Below are 19,880 nucleotides of genomic sequence, written 5' to 3' on the forward strand. Positions count from 1 at the left end.
GGTATGTTGTGTTAATTCATGAGAACATTTGATAGCGAATTAAAGTGTTTTTGAATTTCTATTAAGCATATATAAACAAGGAATGTATGATGCATTAAGTTCAAACTTTACTCGTTTTTAAAGCGAAACAGATCCATGAATGAAAGAATGCCTTCTGACGTTTCCAATATACAGGTAAATTACATTCTTGACCTGTACTACAAGTTTGAAGAGTTTGTTCTAGGACTACCTAAACAACCAATAATTTATATAACACATTTATTTTTATTTAAAAGAGAGAAACTGAAAATCAATTCAGACATCAGTGGTTTGTCAAACACAAACGCAACAACGAGTATTCACAGGAAATTTAGCGACTATCACCACTCAATTTGGTAGATAGCTCAGTGTGACAACGTACATTACCAATTATCCTGTAATCATCTGATTGGTCATTGACAAAATGGCTGTGTTCCCCAAGAGTGTTGTTGTCGGATATCACAATGAAGCCCATTCCGTGAATTTCNCTCACACACACACACACACACGTCTGACATTAATTGTGGACGAAATCAGATAAAGTTGACATTAACAATCGTATAGTATACAGACACATTTCTCTTTCTCGTAATGCGGAATATTTGGACATCATGATAACCTCGCACGGATGTAAAGTTCCGTTTCAGAGGTATTCAGTGGCGTGACGCCAACAATGGGCTTGTTTTCCCTCCCTCTCTACACATGTATGGAGGTGCCAAGTTTGATTATAGAACACACGCCCCTGTGACGAATGTACATAACAAGGTCCCCCAGTACAGCTCGGCCATCTACTAAACAAAAATTCATAAGAAAATGTGACAATTTCTGGACCGTTGTCTGTCGCTATAAACGAATCTACGAAGAAATTAATTCTTTTCAATAACTATAGTACCTTTTCCCCTGAAGCTGAAAACAACGACCTCCTTATATAATAACGAAATTAACTATATAATTAACTACCAATCCAAGAACAGCAGATCACGAATTTAAGGTTTTCCAAAGCTGGTATTTCATCAATATCTTCAGTAAGAACTGATGCATATACCTCACAAATGGGCATTGTATTCACAATTAGCTGAGTTCTGTTGCCTAGATCTACATACATGTTCACTGGTTAGTAGAATCACTGTATCCAACAAGCTCATTTCATTTTTCGTTTTTTGAACAGATAGAACTATAGTGAAATATTTTCAAAATTGAAAAACGTCCAAACATGCCTCTACGGAAATTTAACGTCAGGACCGACTCATACACAGGGTAAACTGGGGATTCCGGAACTTAATATTCACTAACAGTTTTCTTGTTGTCAGTTTCTCAACTCATCGGAATCGCTGTTTTAGAACTCAAGAATCCGTTTTTCAAAGAGCAAGCAGAAGCACACATACACATGAAAAGTTGGGACACTTGAGGGCTGTGACACTCGAGGGATGTGCTTCCCACATCTATCAACTTTTTGAAAATCATAGGAATAATTGTCAGTTCTGACCTCCATAAATGAACGAATACGATGCCTTACTCGATTTGCAAATTGCATCAAGACTAAAACAAGACAAACATTGATTGTATAAATATTTAGTTTATTATCTGATGTCTTTGGTACAAATTTGTAGTCTGTTACACATGTCACTAAGACATCACCTACCTACATACTTAGACTAGCTAGGGGCTTAATCAGAAAGATTACCATATTTACTGTAATAAAAGCCCTCATAACTTCCTCCCCTCCCATCATTTTTCGAAGAATCCAGCATCTTATTTAATTATAGACGCCACTGAAGTAGTAATAGTTAGAGCACAACTTAAAAACGAAAGATATTTTTTTTTACAAAAAAAACATTCTTTCTTTCTAATTTTAGAATCATATCATTACTTTATAATTAATTATGTCCAGGAATGCCCATATGGGTTGTGCCTCAAAATTTCGTTTTTATGCTAAACATAAATTCACACAGCTTCACCCTCAATGAGGGGGCTTTAATTAGGGTAAATATGGCTTCTTATCAAGTCAGCATGACATATCCCAGAAATGTACGTCTCTACCAATATTTCAGTTAGAGCTGGTTACAACATGTATACAAGGAATCAGCTACTACTTGTACTAGAATAAAAAGGAAACAAAATCAATTGAGATTCAGTTTTATCAATTATACACAAGTTGCCATATTAAATCCACAATATTTTCATTTCATGCAATCAAAATTAACATGAGAACTCTGTCACTGCTGACAATAGTTGTTCTGACTGTAGTAACCTAATTGTTTTTCTACCATTAAAAGGGGACAACCCAAGTGTCTGTGACTGCTGATAACGGTCATTTTGACCATTCTAGAAACTGTTTGACTACAATTAGATAACCCTGTCTGTCTGACACCAACCATCAACATGTCTGGCACTATTGAACAGGTGTGTGCGTAATGGAATATGAACAAAATGCTTCTCTGTTACATAAAATGTAGAGAAGGAAAATAAATTAAAAAGGAATATCATATCATATATAAAAGCGTATACAAATATCATCGTTTTTCAGAACGTTCTTACAGAAGTAGCACAACAGAGTTTTTATCACAAGTAAGTATAAATCTTCACAACTCTCCCTATACAACACCTCGACCAGGTTCTCTAGGGCTAGCTTCAAACAATACACAACATAACAATCTACTGCTTTCAAATTTGTAAACGGAGACACAACGTCATCGACTGATTACTCAAAGATATCTCATGCCAATCAAAAAACCTGGAAACAAATTGCCATGAAACACAAATTAGATATTGTGATATTACACTTTTCAGTCCTACTCAATTTTCGCTGATAAGAATCATTAATTATATTGGTTTTCATTAACCTCACAGTGTAGCGATTTGTATCACACAGTACAATCTACTGTAATTTATCAGTAATAGAAATTCAATCTTGACTTGTTATATTCTGAAGCTAACATGTGAAGTTTTTTTAATTCATGATGATACAAATACTATAAAGAGCAATTTACCTTCATTTGCCCCAGCATGTGTTTCTTTTGCAAGTGTACATTGAATTTGCCCTTATGCTTGTTATTTTATAGACTGTAAATGCCTTGTTCAAAAGAAAAATGAAGACTGAAAAAGGAGAATAGATTTTCTCTTTTCAATGGTATATTCCAAAGTTGTGTCATGCACAGTTCCCTTGGTTGTTAACTCATTCACCCCTGAAACTCCATAATGAACTATTCCAACCATTGAATTGAAAGAGTTTGAATGTGTCTTCAGGGTTGAATGAGTTAACCTAGTAATATTACAGATATTTTCGACCTAAGTCAAGATTCTTTGATATGTTGCACCACAGCCAGATCACAGTCAGTATTTAATAGATACATAAAGAATCACTATCAGATCGCAGTACAGAGATTACATATAGCACCAGTGTAATGCAGGTATGTTGATGTAAAAAAGGGGAGATCTAGGATGGGTAGTTAATGAATCAAGAATTTACACGATTTACTTTCACAATTTCAAAGGTAAACATTAATATTAAATGCAAATAGATTAGATCTGATTCTTCAAACAAAGGAATTACATGTATATATGTATGTACATTCAATAAATAAACAAATAACAATCAAATACTATAACAACATATGAAAGTGATACACTGACAGCAAATCAATTAAGAGACACAATATAATACTTAAAACAGGATTAGTTAGACAACGTTCCCTTAGTGTGGAGAAAGTGAGTAAAACCTGACCCTCTATGGGTTGTGACGGAAATTTAAATACCTTCACAGTCTGTCACTGTCAACATATTACAACAAAACAAAAACAAAATTTGGCCACCTCAATATTACAGACAAATTTCTGCTTATTTCTGTCAACATTTCGCAATACACACGATGTAAAGAGTTATCAGTTATTTTTCTGTTATCAAAGAAATCCTTAAATTTCTATAAATACTGTCAGGGAAAAAGAAATTTAAATGTAGTGTAAAAATAAGATGAAAATACTTACAAGATTAAGTTTAACAAAACTACATTCAGTCTAACCACTATCGCTTTTTTATAATATTTAAACAGAACATTCGATAATGACTGTACAAGTCAAGGCAAGGTAAAAGCTGTAATTTTTTTTTTGCAATAATGTATTTTTCCAAAAAGTTATGAAAAGTTCAAGCACCAACAACCGTTCATTTGCGAAACAGAACAAAAGTAACTTTAACGGTGGGTCCAGGAAGACATTCTAGATCAGTCAGTGTTAAAACAGTATACATAACATACAATGAAGTTATGGTGGGGGGGGGGGATGTATATTGTATTTGATTTTGTCAACATTTCTTAATTGATAACAGCTATATCCTATAAGATATTGGGCCCCATCAACCTCCACACCATCTCTATGCCATCGTTTAGGATATATGCTACCTTAGTGTGATATATATCCCTTAAAATGAGTTCCACACTCAGGAACCTGTAAATTGTATTTTATGAACTGACCATGTTTAATCAATGGACATGTTTAATTGATAACACATTTTAAAAAAATAGACAAGAAAGCAGGGATTGATAACAATCTGGTAATTCTTAACTTTTACCAATAATTACTATATTATTTTATAAGGGAGATAACTCTAACACAAGTCACAAGTATGATGCAAAAGGTAGCATATATCCTTAAGTAAAGTGATCAATTGATTAAATGACGGAATTCTTGATTAAAACAGTTTGAAATAGATTTAATTTTGTTTAAAGATTTTATGATGATGCATACATTTCATGACATGAACATTAAATGAAACACAAATGTCATTACCGTAACAACTAAATTGTTTATCACAAATTAGACCACCATGCATAAAATGCATTAGAAATCAATAATTTGAATTCATTGTATGTGCAAACACTCTGTCAGTAAGCAGCCTTGCTTTAACACTGCCTCTGTATTTGTATATTACTCCATTGTAAGGTAAAAATTCACCTGGGCCGTTTTCGTCTAAATGGTTTAACCGGTCGGACCACAGTTGTTCGTTTATTAAATAAGGTCGGACCTAGTAATCTGATACTGCTTTCAGGCGAGCCTTGACAAAGCCTTGTAAGGCCTGCATAAACATTTGCAGGTCCGCCACGTTTTATACCCGAAATTGTTACATTTAAAAACGGACAAACCGGTTGTTCCTCTTAAACGAACAGGCCCCAAGTTCACGTACCCTACCAGTAGCTGGCTAGGGTAGAACAAAGGGAGCTAACTCCATCCAATGAGTTCACTAATAAATGAGGATGCCTCTCACAAAAGTAAATTAATTTCCACTATTTTGGTTCAATTCTCCCCTCGAAAAACAAGAAAAACATCATTCGTAGAAGTTATTTTTCACATTGCTACCACCAAAAGATAAAAAACAATGCTTCTACATAGAACTATCATTTCTATCTCGCGGTATTTTTATTTTTATTTTTGCGAAAATAAATCGAAAACAGGGAAAAATTGGTCCACACACTTTGGCTGTGCATTATCCTACAGGAAATGTTGACATGATACCTAAACCAGCATATGGATTAATACAACACATATTATGCCAGCCAGCCATTTAGTTTTCTGTTCCTAAAGATTATTGAATATGGAAACTTGCTGTATGTGTCTGAAAAATGACAAGTGATTTGGTCCAAACCTCCTCAGCTCGCTGTCTCAAGCGTGTTATCACTTTAATTGATGACACAGAAAGTGGGAAATACAATTTCAAAATTGTTTACAAAACTAAATATTTTCATTATTTTATCCGACAAGGATCACTTTAAACCCCAAAGTGAAGTTTAGTTTTCAGTTTAATCACACAATTAGATGTGACGTTAAAATGTCACTATACAGATGAGGTTTATCAGAACAAGGATCCTGTACTGTAGCAGTAAAATAGCTGTGTTTAAAAATGCAAGAAATTATCACAGAATGCTGTAAACTATACACTGAAATGTTCCTACTACTCAAAGTCGGACGGAGAGAACGTTTCCAACTCCCTCCGTCTCTGCATCAGGTTCTGAAATGATAACACATCAATATGAATCTTTAATGAAATTTCTATACTGAACTTTTATTTTAATTTGTTAAAAAAAAAAAACCTGATGATGTTTTACTTATTAGAGTAATAAGTTTGTAGGTACTTTAAACAGTATTGAAAAACTGACATTTAAATGAGGATCACAGTAGATGTACACATATATCAGCTAAATTATATAATTATACACCAGACAATGATGAACCTACTACAGCTGTACTACAAAATCACAGTTTTAAATTGCTCTTTTTTACAAGATTATCACTGACTTATTATGTAACAGGATAATTGCTGAAATAAGAAATGTGTTTTATATGGTTACATGTACGACTAGAGAAGATTATGTTGATAATGCATGGAATGTGATACAGTACCTACTTAGATAACTGTTGTATTGATATAACCAAGGAATCTGATCACCACTAAACATATGCATTACTGTACTATTTACTGAAATTTACTATGTATAACCCAAATATTGTAGTATATTCAGCATTTCTATTAAAAGATCATCAAATCACTATCAAATCTAATTTCTGTGTATGTTAACAGCGACCCACCCAGGCATTACTGTACCAGAATGTTTACAGCGACCCAACCAGCCGTTACTGGACCAGAATGTTTACAGCGACCCAACCAGCCGTTACTGTACCAGAATGTTTAGAGCGACCCATCAAGCTGTTACTGTACTATGATGTTTACAGCGACCTACCCAGGCATTACTGGATCAGGATGTTTTACAGCGACCTACCCAGCATTTTCTATACCAGGATGTTTACCGTGACCCACCCAGGCATTACTGGATCAGGATGTTTTACAGCGACCTACCCAGCATTTTCTATACCAGGATGTTTACAGTGACCCACCCAGGCATTACTGGATCAGGATGTTTTACAGCGACCTACCCAGCATTTTCTATACCAGGATGTTTACAGTGACCCACCCAGGCATTACTGGATCAGGATGTTTTACAGCGACCTACCCAGCATTTTCTATACCAGGATGTTTACAGTGACCCACCCAGGCATTACTGGATCAGGATGTTTTACAGCGACCTACCCAGCATTTTCTATACCAGGATGTTTACAGTGACCCACCCAGGCATTACTGGATCAGGATGTTTTACAGCGACCTACCCAGCATTTTCTATACCAGGATGTTTACAGTGACCCACCCAGGCATTACTGGATCAGGATGTTTTACAGCGACCTACCCAGCATTTTCTATACCAGGATGTTTACAGTGACCCACCCAGGCATTACTGGATCAGGATGTTTTACAGCGACCTACCCAGCATTTTCTATACCAGGATGTTTACAGTGACCCACCCAGGCATTACTGGATCAGGATGTTTTACAGCGACCTACCCAGCATTTTCTATACCAGGATGTTTACAGTGACCCACCCAGGCATTACTGGATCAGGATGTTTTACAGCGACCTACCCAGCATTTTCTATACCAGGATGTTTACAGTGACCCACCCAGGCATTACTGGATCAGGATGTTTTACAGCGACCTACCCAGCATTTTCTATACCAGGATGTTTACAGTGACCCACCCAGGCATTACTGGATCAGGATGTTTTACAGCGACCTACCCAGCATTTTCTATACCAGGATGTTTACAGTGACCCACCCAGGCATTACTGGATCAGGATGTTTTACAGCGACCTACCCAGCATTTTCTATACCAGGATGTTTACAGTGACCCACCCAGGCATTACTGGATCAGGATGTTTTACAGCGACCTACCCAGCATTTTCTATACCAGGATGTTTACAGTGACCCACCCAGGCATTACTGGATCAGGATGTTTTACAGCGACCTACCCAGCATTTTCTATACCAGGATGTTTACAGTGACCCACCCAGGCATTACTGGATCAGGATGTTTTACAGCGACCTACCCAGCATTTTCTATACCAGGATGTTTACAGTGACCCACCCAGGCATTACTGGATCAGGATGTTTTACAGCGACCTACCCAGCATTTTCTATACCAGGATGTTTACAGTGACCCACCCAGGCATTACTGGATCAGGATGTTTTACAGCGACCTACCCAGCATTTTCTATACCAGGATGTTTACAGTGACCCACCCAGGCATTACTGGATCAGGATGTTTTACAGCGACCTACCCAGCATTTTCTATACCAGGATGTTTACAGTGACCCACCCAGGCATTACTGGATCAGGATGTTTTACAGCGACCTACCCAGCATTTTCTATACCAGGATGTTTACAGTGACCCACCCAGGCATTACTGGATCAGGATGTTTTACAGCGACCTACCCAGCATTTTCTATACCAGGATGTTTACAGTGACCCACCCAGGCATTACTGGATCAGGATGTTTTACAGCGACCTACCCAGCATTTTCTATACCAGGATGTTTACAGTGACCCACCCAGGCATTACTGGATCAGGATGTTTTACAGCGACCTACCCAGCATTTTCTATACCAGGATGTTTACAGTGACCCACCCAGGCATTACTGGATCAGGATGTTTTACAGCGACCTACCCAGCATTTTCTATACCAGGATGTTTACAGTGACCCACCCAGGCATTACTGGATCAGGATGTTTTACAGCGACCTACCCAGCATTTTCTATACCAGGATGTTTACAGTGACCCACCCAGGCATTACTGGATCAGGATGTTTTACAGCGACCTACCCAGCATTTTCTATACCAGGATGTTTACAGTGACCCACCCAGGCATTACTGGATCAGGATGTTTTACAGCGACCTACCCAGCATTTTCTATACCAGGATGTTTACAGTGACCCACCCAGGCATTACTGGATCAGGATGTTTTACAGCGACCTACCCAGCATTTTCTATACCAGGATGTTTACAGTGACCCACCCAGGCATTACTGGATCAGGATGTTTTACAGCGACCTACCCAGCATTTTCTATACCAGGATGTTTACAGTGACCCACCCAGGCATTACTGGATCAGGATGTTTTACAGCGACCTACCCAGCATTTTCTATACCAGGATGTTTACAGTGACCCACCCAGGCATTACTGGATCAGGATGTTTTACAGCGACCTACCCAGCATTTTCTATACCAGGATGTTTACAGTGACCCACCCAGGCATTACTGGATCAGGATGTTTTACAGCGACCTACCCAGCATTTTCTATACCAGGATGTTTACAGTGACCCACCCAGGCATTACTGGATCAGGATGTTTTACAGCGACCTACCCAGCATTTTCTATACCAGGATGTTTACAGTGACCCACCCAGGCATTACTGGACCAGGATGTTTACAGCGACCCATCAAGCCGTTACTGTACCAGGATGTTTACAGTGACCCACTGAGTCGTTACTGGACCAGGATGTTTACAGTGACCCACTGAGTCGTTACTGGACCAGGATGTTTACAGCGACCCAACCAGCCGTTACTGTACCAGGATGTTTACAGTGACCCACTGAGTCGTTACTGGATCAGGATGTTTACAGCGACCCAACCAGCCGTTACTGTACCAGGATGTTTAGAGCGACCCATCAAGCTGTTACTGTACTATGATGTTTACAGCGACCTACCCAGGCATTACTGGATCAGGATGTTTTACAGCGACCTACCCAGCATTTTCTATACCAGGATGTTTACAGCGACCCACCCAGGCATTACTGGATCAGGATGTTTTACATCGACCTACCCAGCATTTTCTATACCAGGATGTTTACAGCGACCCACCCAGGCATTACTGGATCAGGATGTTTACAGCAACCCACCAATGCATTACTGGATCAGGATGTTTACAGCGACCCACCCATGCATTACTGGACCAGGATGCTTACACTCCCACAGCATCAGCTGATCAATATTTTCAAAGACATAAAAGTGGAAAACGAGAAATGAGAATATCTTATCTGGGGTAAACTGTAATCCTTGAGGACTATAAATCTAAACGATTACACGTCCTACAGGTTACTCATGTCAAAATAATGCTTTTCTTGTAGACAGGCTATCATTCATTTGACAAATAATAGGGTAATAATGCTCCAATGATTCCTGGGGAATCCCACTGAATTTGAAAAGAGAGAGAAATTGGAAAATAGATTTTCTGATTAACAGATCTATGAATTTGTTGAGGACCTTTTTATATTTCCGTTCAGAACCCTACTTTACAGGGGCCAATGACTTTACTTTAGTTATGTTGAGTACGGTAACATTTAAAGTAAAAAAAAAACATCTTCAGAACAGACAAACATTTAGCTATGAAAGATTCGAAATTTTTAATTCTATTCCCTTTAGATAAAATCACGTGTATATGCTACATGTATTTCCATAATTATGCCCAACCTCCTGTGCTCCAATCCCCTTTACACAAGGATAGTCTGTATACCAAATGAGGTTAATATCCTTTCATTTGTAGTATAATCGGTTAAACAATTACCCCCAATAGACCCTGGCCTTCTGCCCAGGTCAGGTACAACACACTTTGATATACTGTGTTGAGTCCCCTTTGGCCAAGGGATCCCTAATGCTAAATTAGCTTTATTAGTTACCCTAATAAACCCTATTTTATTCTATGATACAAGCTAGTTTTTAACATGCACTCAATTTCAGAGTAGTTTTTCAAAGATTTATCCTCCAAACCATTGGCTCCCATCCAACTATAAAGGAATTTCACCTTTTCCACTATTTGGCCACTGTCTACAAGGGAAGTGGGTCATACTCTATGTTTATACAATGGAAGTGGGTCATACTCTATGTTTATACAAGGGAAGTGGGTCATACTCTATGTTTATACAAGGTAAGTGGGTCATACTCTATGTTTATACAAGGTAAGTGGGTCATACTCTATGTTTACACAAGGGAAGTGGGTCATACTGCATGTTTATACAAGGGAAGTGGTTCATACTCTATATTTATACAAGGGAAGCGTGTCATACTTTATGTTTATACAAGGGAAGTGGGACATACTCTATGTTTATACAAGGTAAGTGGGTTATACTCTATGTTTATACCAGGGAAGTGGGTCATACTCTATTTTATACAAGTGAAGCGTGTCATACTCTATGTTTATACAAGGGAAGTCTATGTTTATACAAGGGAAGTGGGTCATTCTCCATGTTTATACAAGGGAAGTGGGTCATACTCTATGTTTATACAAGGTAAGTGGGTTATACTCTATATCTATACAAGGAAAGTGATTTATACTCTATATTTATACAAGGGAAGCGTGTCATACTTTATGTTTATACAAGGGAAGTGGGTCATACTCTATGTTTATACAAGGGAAGGGGGTCATACTCTATGTTTATACAAGGGAAGGGGGTCATACTCTATATTTATACAAGGGAAGTGGGTCATCCTCTATGTTTATACAAGGGAAGTGAGTCATACTCTATGTTTATACAAGGGAAGGGTGTCATACTCTATGTTTCTACAAGGGAAGTGGGTCATACTCCATGTTTATACAAGGGAAGTGGGTTATACTCCATGTTTATACAAGGGAAGTGGGCCATACTCTATGTTTATACAAGGGCAGTGGGTCATACTCCATGTTTATACAAGGGAAGAGGGTCATACTCTATATTTATACACGGGAAGTGGGTAATACTCTATGTTTATACAAGGGAAGTGGGACATACTCTATGTTTATTCAAGGGAAGTGGGCCATACTCTATGTTTATACAAGGGAAGTGGGTTATACTCTACATTTATACAAGGGAAGGGTGTCATACTCTATGTTTATTCAAGGGAAGCGTGTCATTCTCTATGTTTATACAAGGGAAGTGGGTTATACTCTATATTTATACAAGGGAAGTGGGTCATACTCCATGTTTATACAAGGGAAGAGGGTCATACTCCATGTTTATACAAGGGAAGTGGGTTATACTCCATGTTTATACAAGGGAAGTGGGTTATACTCCATGTTTATACAAGGGAAGTGGGTCATACTCTATATTTACACAAGGGAAGTGGGTCATACTCTATATTTATACAATTTATACAAGGTAAGTGGGTTATACTCTATGTTTATACAAGAGAAGTGGGTCATACTCTATGTTTATACAAGGGAAGTGTGTCATACTCTATGTTTATACAAGGGAAGTGTGTCATACTCTATGTTTATACAAGGGAAGCATGTCATACTCTATGTTTATACAAGGGAAGGGGGTCATACTCTATATTTATACACGGGATGTAGGTCATACTCTATGTTTATACAAGGGAAGTGTGTCATACTCTATGTTTATTCAAGGGAAGCGTGTCATTCTCTATGTTTATACAAGGGAAGTGGGTTATACTCCATGTTTATACAAGGGAAGTGGGTTATACTCTATGTTTATACAAGGGAAGTTGGTCATACTCTATGTTTATACAAGGTAAGTGGGTCATACTCCATGTTTATACAAGGGAAGTGGGTTATACTCTATGTTTATACAAGGGAAGTGGGTTATACTCCATGTTTATACAAGGGAAGTGGGTCATACTGTATGTTTATACAAGGGAAGTGGGTCATACTCTATTTTATACAAGTGAAGCGTGTCATACTCTATGTTTATACAAGAAAAGTGGGTTATAGTCTATGTTTATACAAGGGAAGTGGGTCATCCTCTATGTTTATACAAGGGAAGCGTGTCATCCTCTATGTTTATACAAGGGAAATGGGTCATACTCTATGTTTATTCAAGGGAGGTGGGTCATACTCTATGTTTATACAAGGGAAGTGTGTCATACTCTATGTTTATTCAAGGGAAGCGTGTCATTCTCTATGTTTATACAAGGGAAGTGGGTTATACTCCATGTTTATACAAGGGAAGTGGGTTATACTCCATGTTTATACAAGGGAAGTGGGTTATACTCTATGTTTATACAAGGGAAGTGGGACATACTCTATGTTTATTCAAGGGAAGTGGGCCATACTCTATGTTTATACAAGGGCAGTGGGTCATACTCCATGTTTATACAAGGGAAGAGGGTCATACTCCATGTTTATACAAGGGAAGTGGGGCATACTCTATATTTATACAAGGGAAGGGGGTCATACTCTATATTTATACACGGGATGTAGGTCATACTCTATGTTTATACAAGGGAAGCATGTCATACTCTATGTTTATACAAGGGAAGGGGGTCATACTCTATATTTATACAAGGGAAGCGTGTCATACTCTATGTTTAAACAAGGGAAGTGGGTTATACTCTATATTTATACAAGGGAAGTGGGTCATACTCTATTTTATACAAGTAAAGCGTGTCATACTCTATGTTTATACAAGGTAAGTGGGTCATACTCCATGTTTATACAAGGGCAGTGGGTCATACTCCATGTTTATACAAGGGCAGTGGGTCATACTCCATGTTTATACAAGGGAAGTGGGTTATACTCTACATTTATACAAGGGAAGGGTGTCATACTCTATGTTTATTCAAGGGAAGCGTGTCATTCTCTATGTTTATACAAGGGAAGTGGGTTATACTCCATGTTTATACAAGGGAAGTGGGCCATACTCTATGTTTATACAAGGGCAGTGGGTCATACTCCATGTTTATACAAGGGAAGTGTGTTATACTCTATATTTATACAAGGGAAGTGGGTCATACTCTATTTTATACAAGTAAAGCGTGTCATACTCTATGTTTATACAAGAAAAGTGGGTTATATTCTATGTTTATACAAGGGAAGTGGGTCATACTGTATGTTTATACAAGGGAAGTGGGTCATACTGTATGTTTATACAAGGGAAGTGGGTCATACTCTATTTTATACAAGTGAAGCGTGTCATACTCTATGTTTATACAAGAAAAGTGGGTTATATTCTATGTTTATACAAGGGAAGTGGGTCATCCTCTATGTTTATACAAGGGAAGTGAGTCATACTCTATGTTTATACAAGGGAAGGGGGTCATACTCTATATTTATACACGGGATGTAGGTCATACTCTATGTTTATACAAGGGAAGCATGTCATACTCTATGTTTATACAAGGGAAGGGGGTCATACTCTATATTTATACAAGGGAAGTGGGTCATACTCTATTTTATACAAGGGAAGTGGGTCATACTCTATATTTATACACGGGAAGTGGGTCATACTCTATGTTTATACAAGGGAAGTGGGTTATACTCTATATTTATACAAGGGAAGGGTGTCATACTCTATGTTTATACAAGGGAAGGGTGTCATACTCTATGTTTATACAAGGGAAGCGTGTCATACTCTATGTTTCTACAGGGTCCTTTGTAACAAGTTCTTTCTAAATCTTCAACACCACACCCCAGCATAAGCTCAACTGCACTTCAAGCAAGTGAGCTTAAAAGTAACAACTTCAAGTCTATGTTCCGGTACTGTATGAAGTTTGCAAGGAGCTTAAATTTGATATATTTCTCTTTCGAGAAAAATCTTTCTGTTATTGCAGTGAGTAAATGTTCACTGTAAAATGTTGTCTATTTTAATCGTTTACAATTTCCATAAAGCCATGAATCACATGACAGAAAGGCCAGTATATATTGTCCGATTTAGCTCAGCGTGGTCGTGAAGACGTAGACTGTAACAACTACAAGCAATAAAGCTATAGTGGATAACGGAGGAGAAAACCACATCAGGGATTTATATTTGCTCTCAAAACAACATTACAAATCTCTAACGCTAAATCACGTTTCTCTCTATCGTGATAAACTTCCCATAAACACGAAAATCAATACTTTCTAAAATCACTTCCATCATCAAACGACATTTCATGGAACAGAAATAGATATAACAACAACTAAATGTGAATACTGCATAGAAACATGAGCGAGTCGATGAAGTGATTGCTATGGTTTAATCTTACAGACAGCAGTAAAATTTCAAACAGGCATGATGCAATGTGCATGTGTTTCTGAATACAGGTTTGTATACATCATATAGTGTCTGGTGTAAGATGGTTTGACAGGCACCTTTGGCCCTTTTCTAAAACTATTATGAGAACAATTTGCAGATTGTATCCTCTATTGGTTGATATACAATCATGCCAATGTTCCTATACATCCCGATCAAATTCAATTTACACATGATCAATTCTAACTGACAATTTGTAAAAACGACATGGTTATTTTCTATACAGGCTGGGATGTATTTTTGACACGTTGCGTGCATGCATCAATTTTTTAGATTAATTTTTTTTTTATTATTTTATTTCCTACAGGTCATGAGTAATCAGAAGAAAAACAAATTGTTTAAAATGAAGACATTTTTGTTCATTTCTATTTCATTCTTATAATTAGGAGAAATCATTATAATTAGGAGAAATCAATATAAAAAAAAAGAAAAATGAAGAAAAAAACCCTAAAAACATTAGCCTGAGATGACGAGCACCCTACTTACCATCTTTAGTGAGGAGAGCTGTTGAAGAATGGCTTCCTGTCTGTGAGTGGGGTGGTCTTTGACTAGAGCAGGGTTCATGATGGGGTCCTAGGAACATCAGAGACACATCATTAACTAGATTACCGTAATCAACCTTACAAGTGCACTGTGTCATCAAGGGAGAGCATTGAGCATCCTTTTCAGAGACACAAGTTACAGTAAAACCTTTAATGACCCTCATTTCCTTGGCCATCTTGCTTACTGCTGACATATGTCCACTTTTCTTTTATAAATTAATCCTTCCCCATATGTTACAAACACTTATATAATGCCAAAATATTGCTGGACAAATTGCATCAGTAAGCAGTTCTTCAGTGAATGTGTGTTACTACTTTGGAAAACCAGGTCCAACTCCATACATTTCTTACAATATAATCCAATTTGTATTTATCTTTATGTATAATCATGTATACTTAAAGCATAGAAGTAAATATTTTACCTTTCAATAACAATAATGTCTAAAATGCTCAAGTTATAAATCTTACTTTCTGAAAGATAAACTGTACATCATACTTCAAATCAGGGAACATGCTATTTGCTGGAGGGTTCTATCAGTGTAAACAGGACCGATGTGTAGTTATAAGACAAAGTTTTTCTATTGATAAAATGTTATATTTCTTTGCTTGACATCTAAACCTCTCAATAAAATGATAAGCTTCTGAATCTCAATAAATGATAGCTTCTGAATCAAGATTTAGTCAATAAGTGAAGAAATGTAAGATAATACAAATAATGTAACTTAAGTAAAGTAATGTACGGTAACTCAAGTTCCCATGAAACTAAAGTTATGTATAGTAACTAAAATGGATATTTCATCAGACTTATAATTAGCCAAGTAATTTGTTTAGAGTTGTTGAGTTCTGCAGTTGTTGCAGTCCATGCATGTTGTGCTTTTTTTCTAAAGTATAATGTTTTCTTACGTTAGATTTCTCCTCGCCTGGAACTTTCAATCTGTCTTCATAATTGTTGGCCTTGTTACCATAGTCGCCAGGCTTCATCCCCTTGAGGTAGGCCTTGCGAGCATTGACCACGGCTGTGGCCTCCCTAGATATAGGGACAGGGGAGCCTGCATGGGCAGGGTCAAGCACTTCTACAGTTCTCATAAATGGCACAAACTCTCCTTCCATCAGTGGTATATCTAATGGATTCCCATCAGCGTACTTACGAGCAGATTGTTTCTCTGCTAAGTGTACGTCGTATGCATTGTCTTTTTTGAATCGTAAGGCAGGAACTGGGGGTGATCTCCCCCTGGCTGTATTGTGGCTGCTTTCAATTGGCCCAACGACTTTTGGCCCCGGCGAAGACGAACGTTGCGTCAGGTTGGGCGAGGTCATCCGGTATGTCTGTTCTCGCCGTGCACTGACATTTACTGGTGAATGTGACTTAGACCTCCGACTAGCATTAAACCGTTCACTCCTTGACCTATGACCTTCATGATCAGACACAGGTGAATGACCACGAGAGTTAGCTCCCTTGTATCCAGGTATACGATCACGATTCATGTCCACTAAGTTCATCAACTCCTGTTCTCTTTTCAACCTCCTAACTTCACTCTGCTTTCTTTTCTCTTGGAAATTAATATCTTTTTCTGACTGTTTCACCGGCCTTTTGCGTCTTTTATTTTGAAAATTCCACTTGGGTTTTCCCTTTTCTTTTTCCTCTTTTGGCCTCGATTTTGATTTCTGTTCCATTGGAGGTTCTGGTTTTCGCTGATATTTCTTGGTTTCCTCCTTTGCGGCACTCTTTACCCTAACTCTCTTCCCCTGTGCATTGTACATGATACGAACCTCACTCTCTTCTCTCCGAGTCCCTAGTTCAGTATTTGTACCAAATTCAACTGGAAAAACAAGGAGATGAACATTGGTCAAAATGCAACAAATAGTCAAAGAAACAATGCAATATAGACAATTTTCACATATTTTAACCCTTTCACTACTGTAGACCATAATGGACTCATCCAGATCAGTGTATGGGAGAGTCTACCAAAGTTGCATAGGGGTGAAAGGGTTAATGGAGTCTAATTTTCACGGTACAATTATCTGTATTATTAGAATTATTTTAAAAGTATCACTTCATTCACATTATTATGTTTTTGTTTTGTAGATCATTCCATCGCCATGCATTAGCTTATCACTTAATTGTTCTGTCTTGCAGAAAGCACTCTCGGAACTGCTAAGTTCTTAAAACTAATAACTAATGAACTCTCCATAATCAATACAGATATGAAATATCTTGATCTGTTTCTTCACAAATATTTCATTTTAATTAAGTGTGGATAATAACAATCAGCATTTCTATTTAGTTTGAAAAGNCCCCCCTCCCAAAGGAATTTCAGCTGTATTTTCCTGACTTTATTCAATATTTCCCAATTTGAATGGTCAACAATTTACTGCCACCTGAACAAAATCAGTTTTTAGATAATACAGAAGACTTCCACCTTGTTCCTGTTTATGTATAATAGATGCTACATGTTTATTTCCAACACGTTAATGTCATAATACAGGACACAAAATAGGCACACCTGTTAAAACTTATTCATACTTGCCAACTTTACCTTTATTGGAGTTAGACTCCCCATTTTAGACCCTTAAAATCAACATTTAATTTACAACCAGTAGATTTGCTTAAAACTGTTCCTTTTTTCTAAGATCTAATGATTTTATTTTAAAGAACAGCTCAAAAGCCTGATTTTTGTCCCTAAGGTGTACATGTATACACATGTTTATTCATGCTTTTATTTCTGAGCACACATAATCCCACTTATGGCAATATTTGTATAGAAATCTTTCAGAGAGCACTTCCTATAATTACATAACACATGCTACATGTAAACGCATTTTCTGTCATGCATGCTCATCTTTCTCAAATATGTTTCAATGATATATAGATACAAGGATAATGCTTACTTAAGTATAAGTACATGTACTAGATCATTTCTCAGTCAATACATCATTTTCCCTATCTATTCTAAATTCATAGGTGATTTCATATTTCCTGTCTTCAATTAAAGGTCAATGATTTTGATTTTTCAACTGATGATTTTGTCTAAAAACATTACAACAATATATTTAATGTAACACCAAAACCTCCACCCAGACAAATAGTCTCCCTTCACCACTAGATACTAGTCTAGTATTGACTTGGTCCTGATGGTAACATATAGCACCAACAAAGCTCTCAATTAATGAGAGCAAAAAAAAACAAAAACAATTATAGTCGCAAACATTTCTCAATACTGTACACCTTAAAGAACATTCTATTGACTGTAAACATGTTAAGGAACTGATACTGTAACTGTGCCCAACACAGAGACTGTGGAAATCACTCTCTTGCATGCAATGTATTAATTAACCTAAGTTTTCCTTCCCAATACATAATAGGATCACAGTGAACACAATTTTTACATTGTACAACACAATGCTTTAGCACAATATCAATTGTATTTTATGATACTATATCATACTTCTTTATTACATACACAACTATGATATGTAATCAGTTCTATAACTTGGGAGTACAGGAGACTAATATTGGGGCTGCATGCAATGTTGAATGGCTATGACTGTGCCAGACAATTCCCTAGATACTACAATAAAGGCATGCAAATCAGTTTTAAAAGAAGAGAATGGTGTATGGAAAGAGACATCAATAGTTATAAATTGTGTCCAGATATACTGTGGAGTTGGCCATGCTCATGCCTAGAACTGAACTCTATACAAACCCTTTCCACATAGATCATTATCATGGACTGTTTTATCATCAGACACAGGGGGAGTATAACGTCCCATACCAGTTTGAGTGCCGAACTCTCGTGAAGCGTCGATACCATGTCGAAACCGACTCGGGGTCAGCACCCGGTTTTCTATGTATGGTGCGTTATCCAAGATCTGGGCCTCTCGGTGTGACCTGTGTGTGGGCCCTGTGCGGGGAGATAACTCCAGGCTCAGGCCTGGTACGTACTCTGGCTGGACATGAGTACTTGGATTATTATTTCGGGGTGTTAATTTGGCTGTAAAGAAAACATTTTAAGAAATGATAGAAAAAGAGATACAACATTCGGTCACAACAGTTATACATGGCCAGTGTTAGGAGAAAGAAAAATAAGATAGACTAAGTTCATTTCAGATTTTTCAAAATTTCTTAGAATTAAGAAACATGGACCTGGAAGCAAAAATATGTGAAGCAAAATAAATCTAACAATGTGAAATACAATATTCAGTAGCCTCACCATTAGGATAACAGAATTAGGACAGAAACTGTTTTCAATCCAATGATAAACAATAAGGAAGTATCTATACCTGATCATGAGGCAAGTAAAAGGTTGATATACCAGAAATGAATCTTTTGTGTCAATCTAATTTAATATTTCCTGATTCAGTTGAGAACAAAGTTAATAACCATTATTTTAAATATCAGAAAGTTATACCAGCAAGTTACAATATGGTTGACAATGCTCACCATTGATGACTG

At 37.2% G+C, this 19,880-nt stretch overlaps 1 protein-coding gene across 5 annotated transcripts in view; it reads right to left on the reverse strand.

Moving 5' to 3' along the window:
- Positions 1-5,117: 5,117 nt before the first annotated feature.
- The window catches only part of LOC110465198 (trichohyalin-like), a 52,744-nt gene continuing 37,981 nt past the window's right edge, over positions 5,118-19,880 (reverse strand). For 4 of the 5 annotated variants that reach the window (XM_021520868.1, XM_021520867.1, XM_021520865.1 and 1 more), the window contains 4 exons: positions 19,132-19,419; positions 16,331-17,247; positions 15,372-15,458; positions 5,118-6,015 (listed from right to left, as the gene is read on the reverse strand). In XM_021520868.1, coding sequence (XP_021376543.1) covers positions 5,959-6,015; positions 15,372-15,458; positions 16,331-17,247; positions 19,132-19,419 — 1,349 coding nt within the window. In that variant the 3' untranslated portion in view covers positions 5,118-5,958. The remainder of the gene's footprint in view (positions 6,016-15,371; positions 15,459-16,330; positions 17,248-19,131; positions 19,420-19,880) is intronic. The other variant, XM_021520866.1, reaches the window with a different exon arrangement.

Source organism: Mizuhopecten yessoensis, unplaced genomic scaffold (assembly GCF_002113885.1).
Source record: "Mizuhopecten yessoensis strain PY_sf001 unplaced genomic scaffold, ASM211388v2 scaffold11059, whole genome shotgun sequence".
In the NCBI taxonomy this organism is placed as follows: Eukaryota; Metazoa; Mollusca; class Bivalvia; order Pectinida; family Pectinidae; genus Mizuhopecten; species Mizuhopecten yessoensis.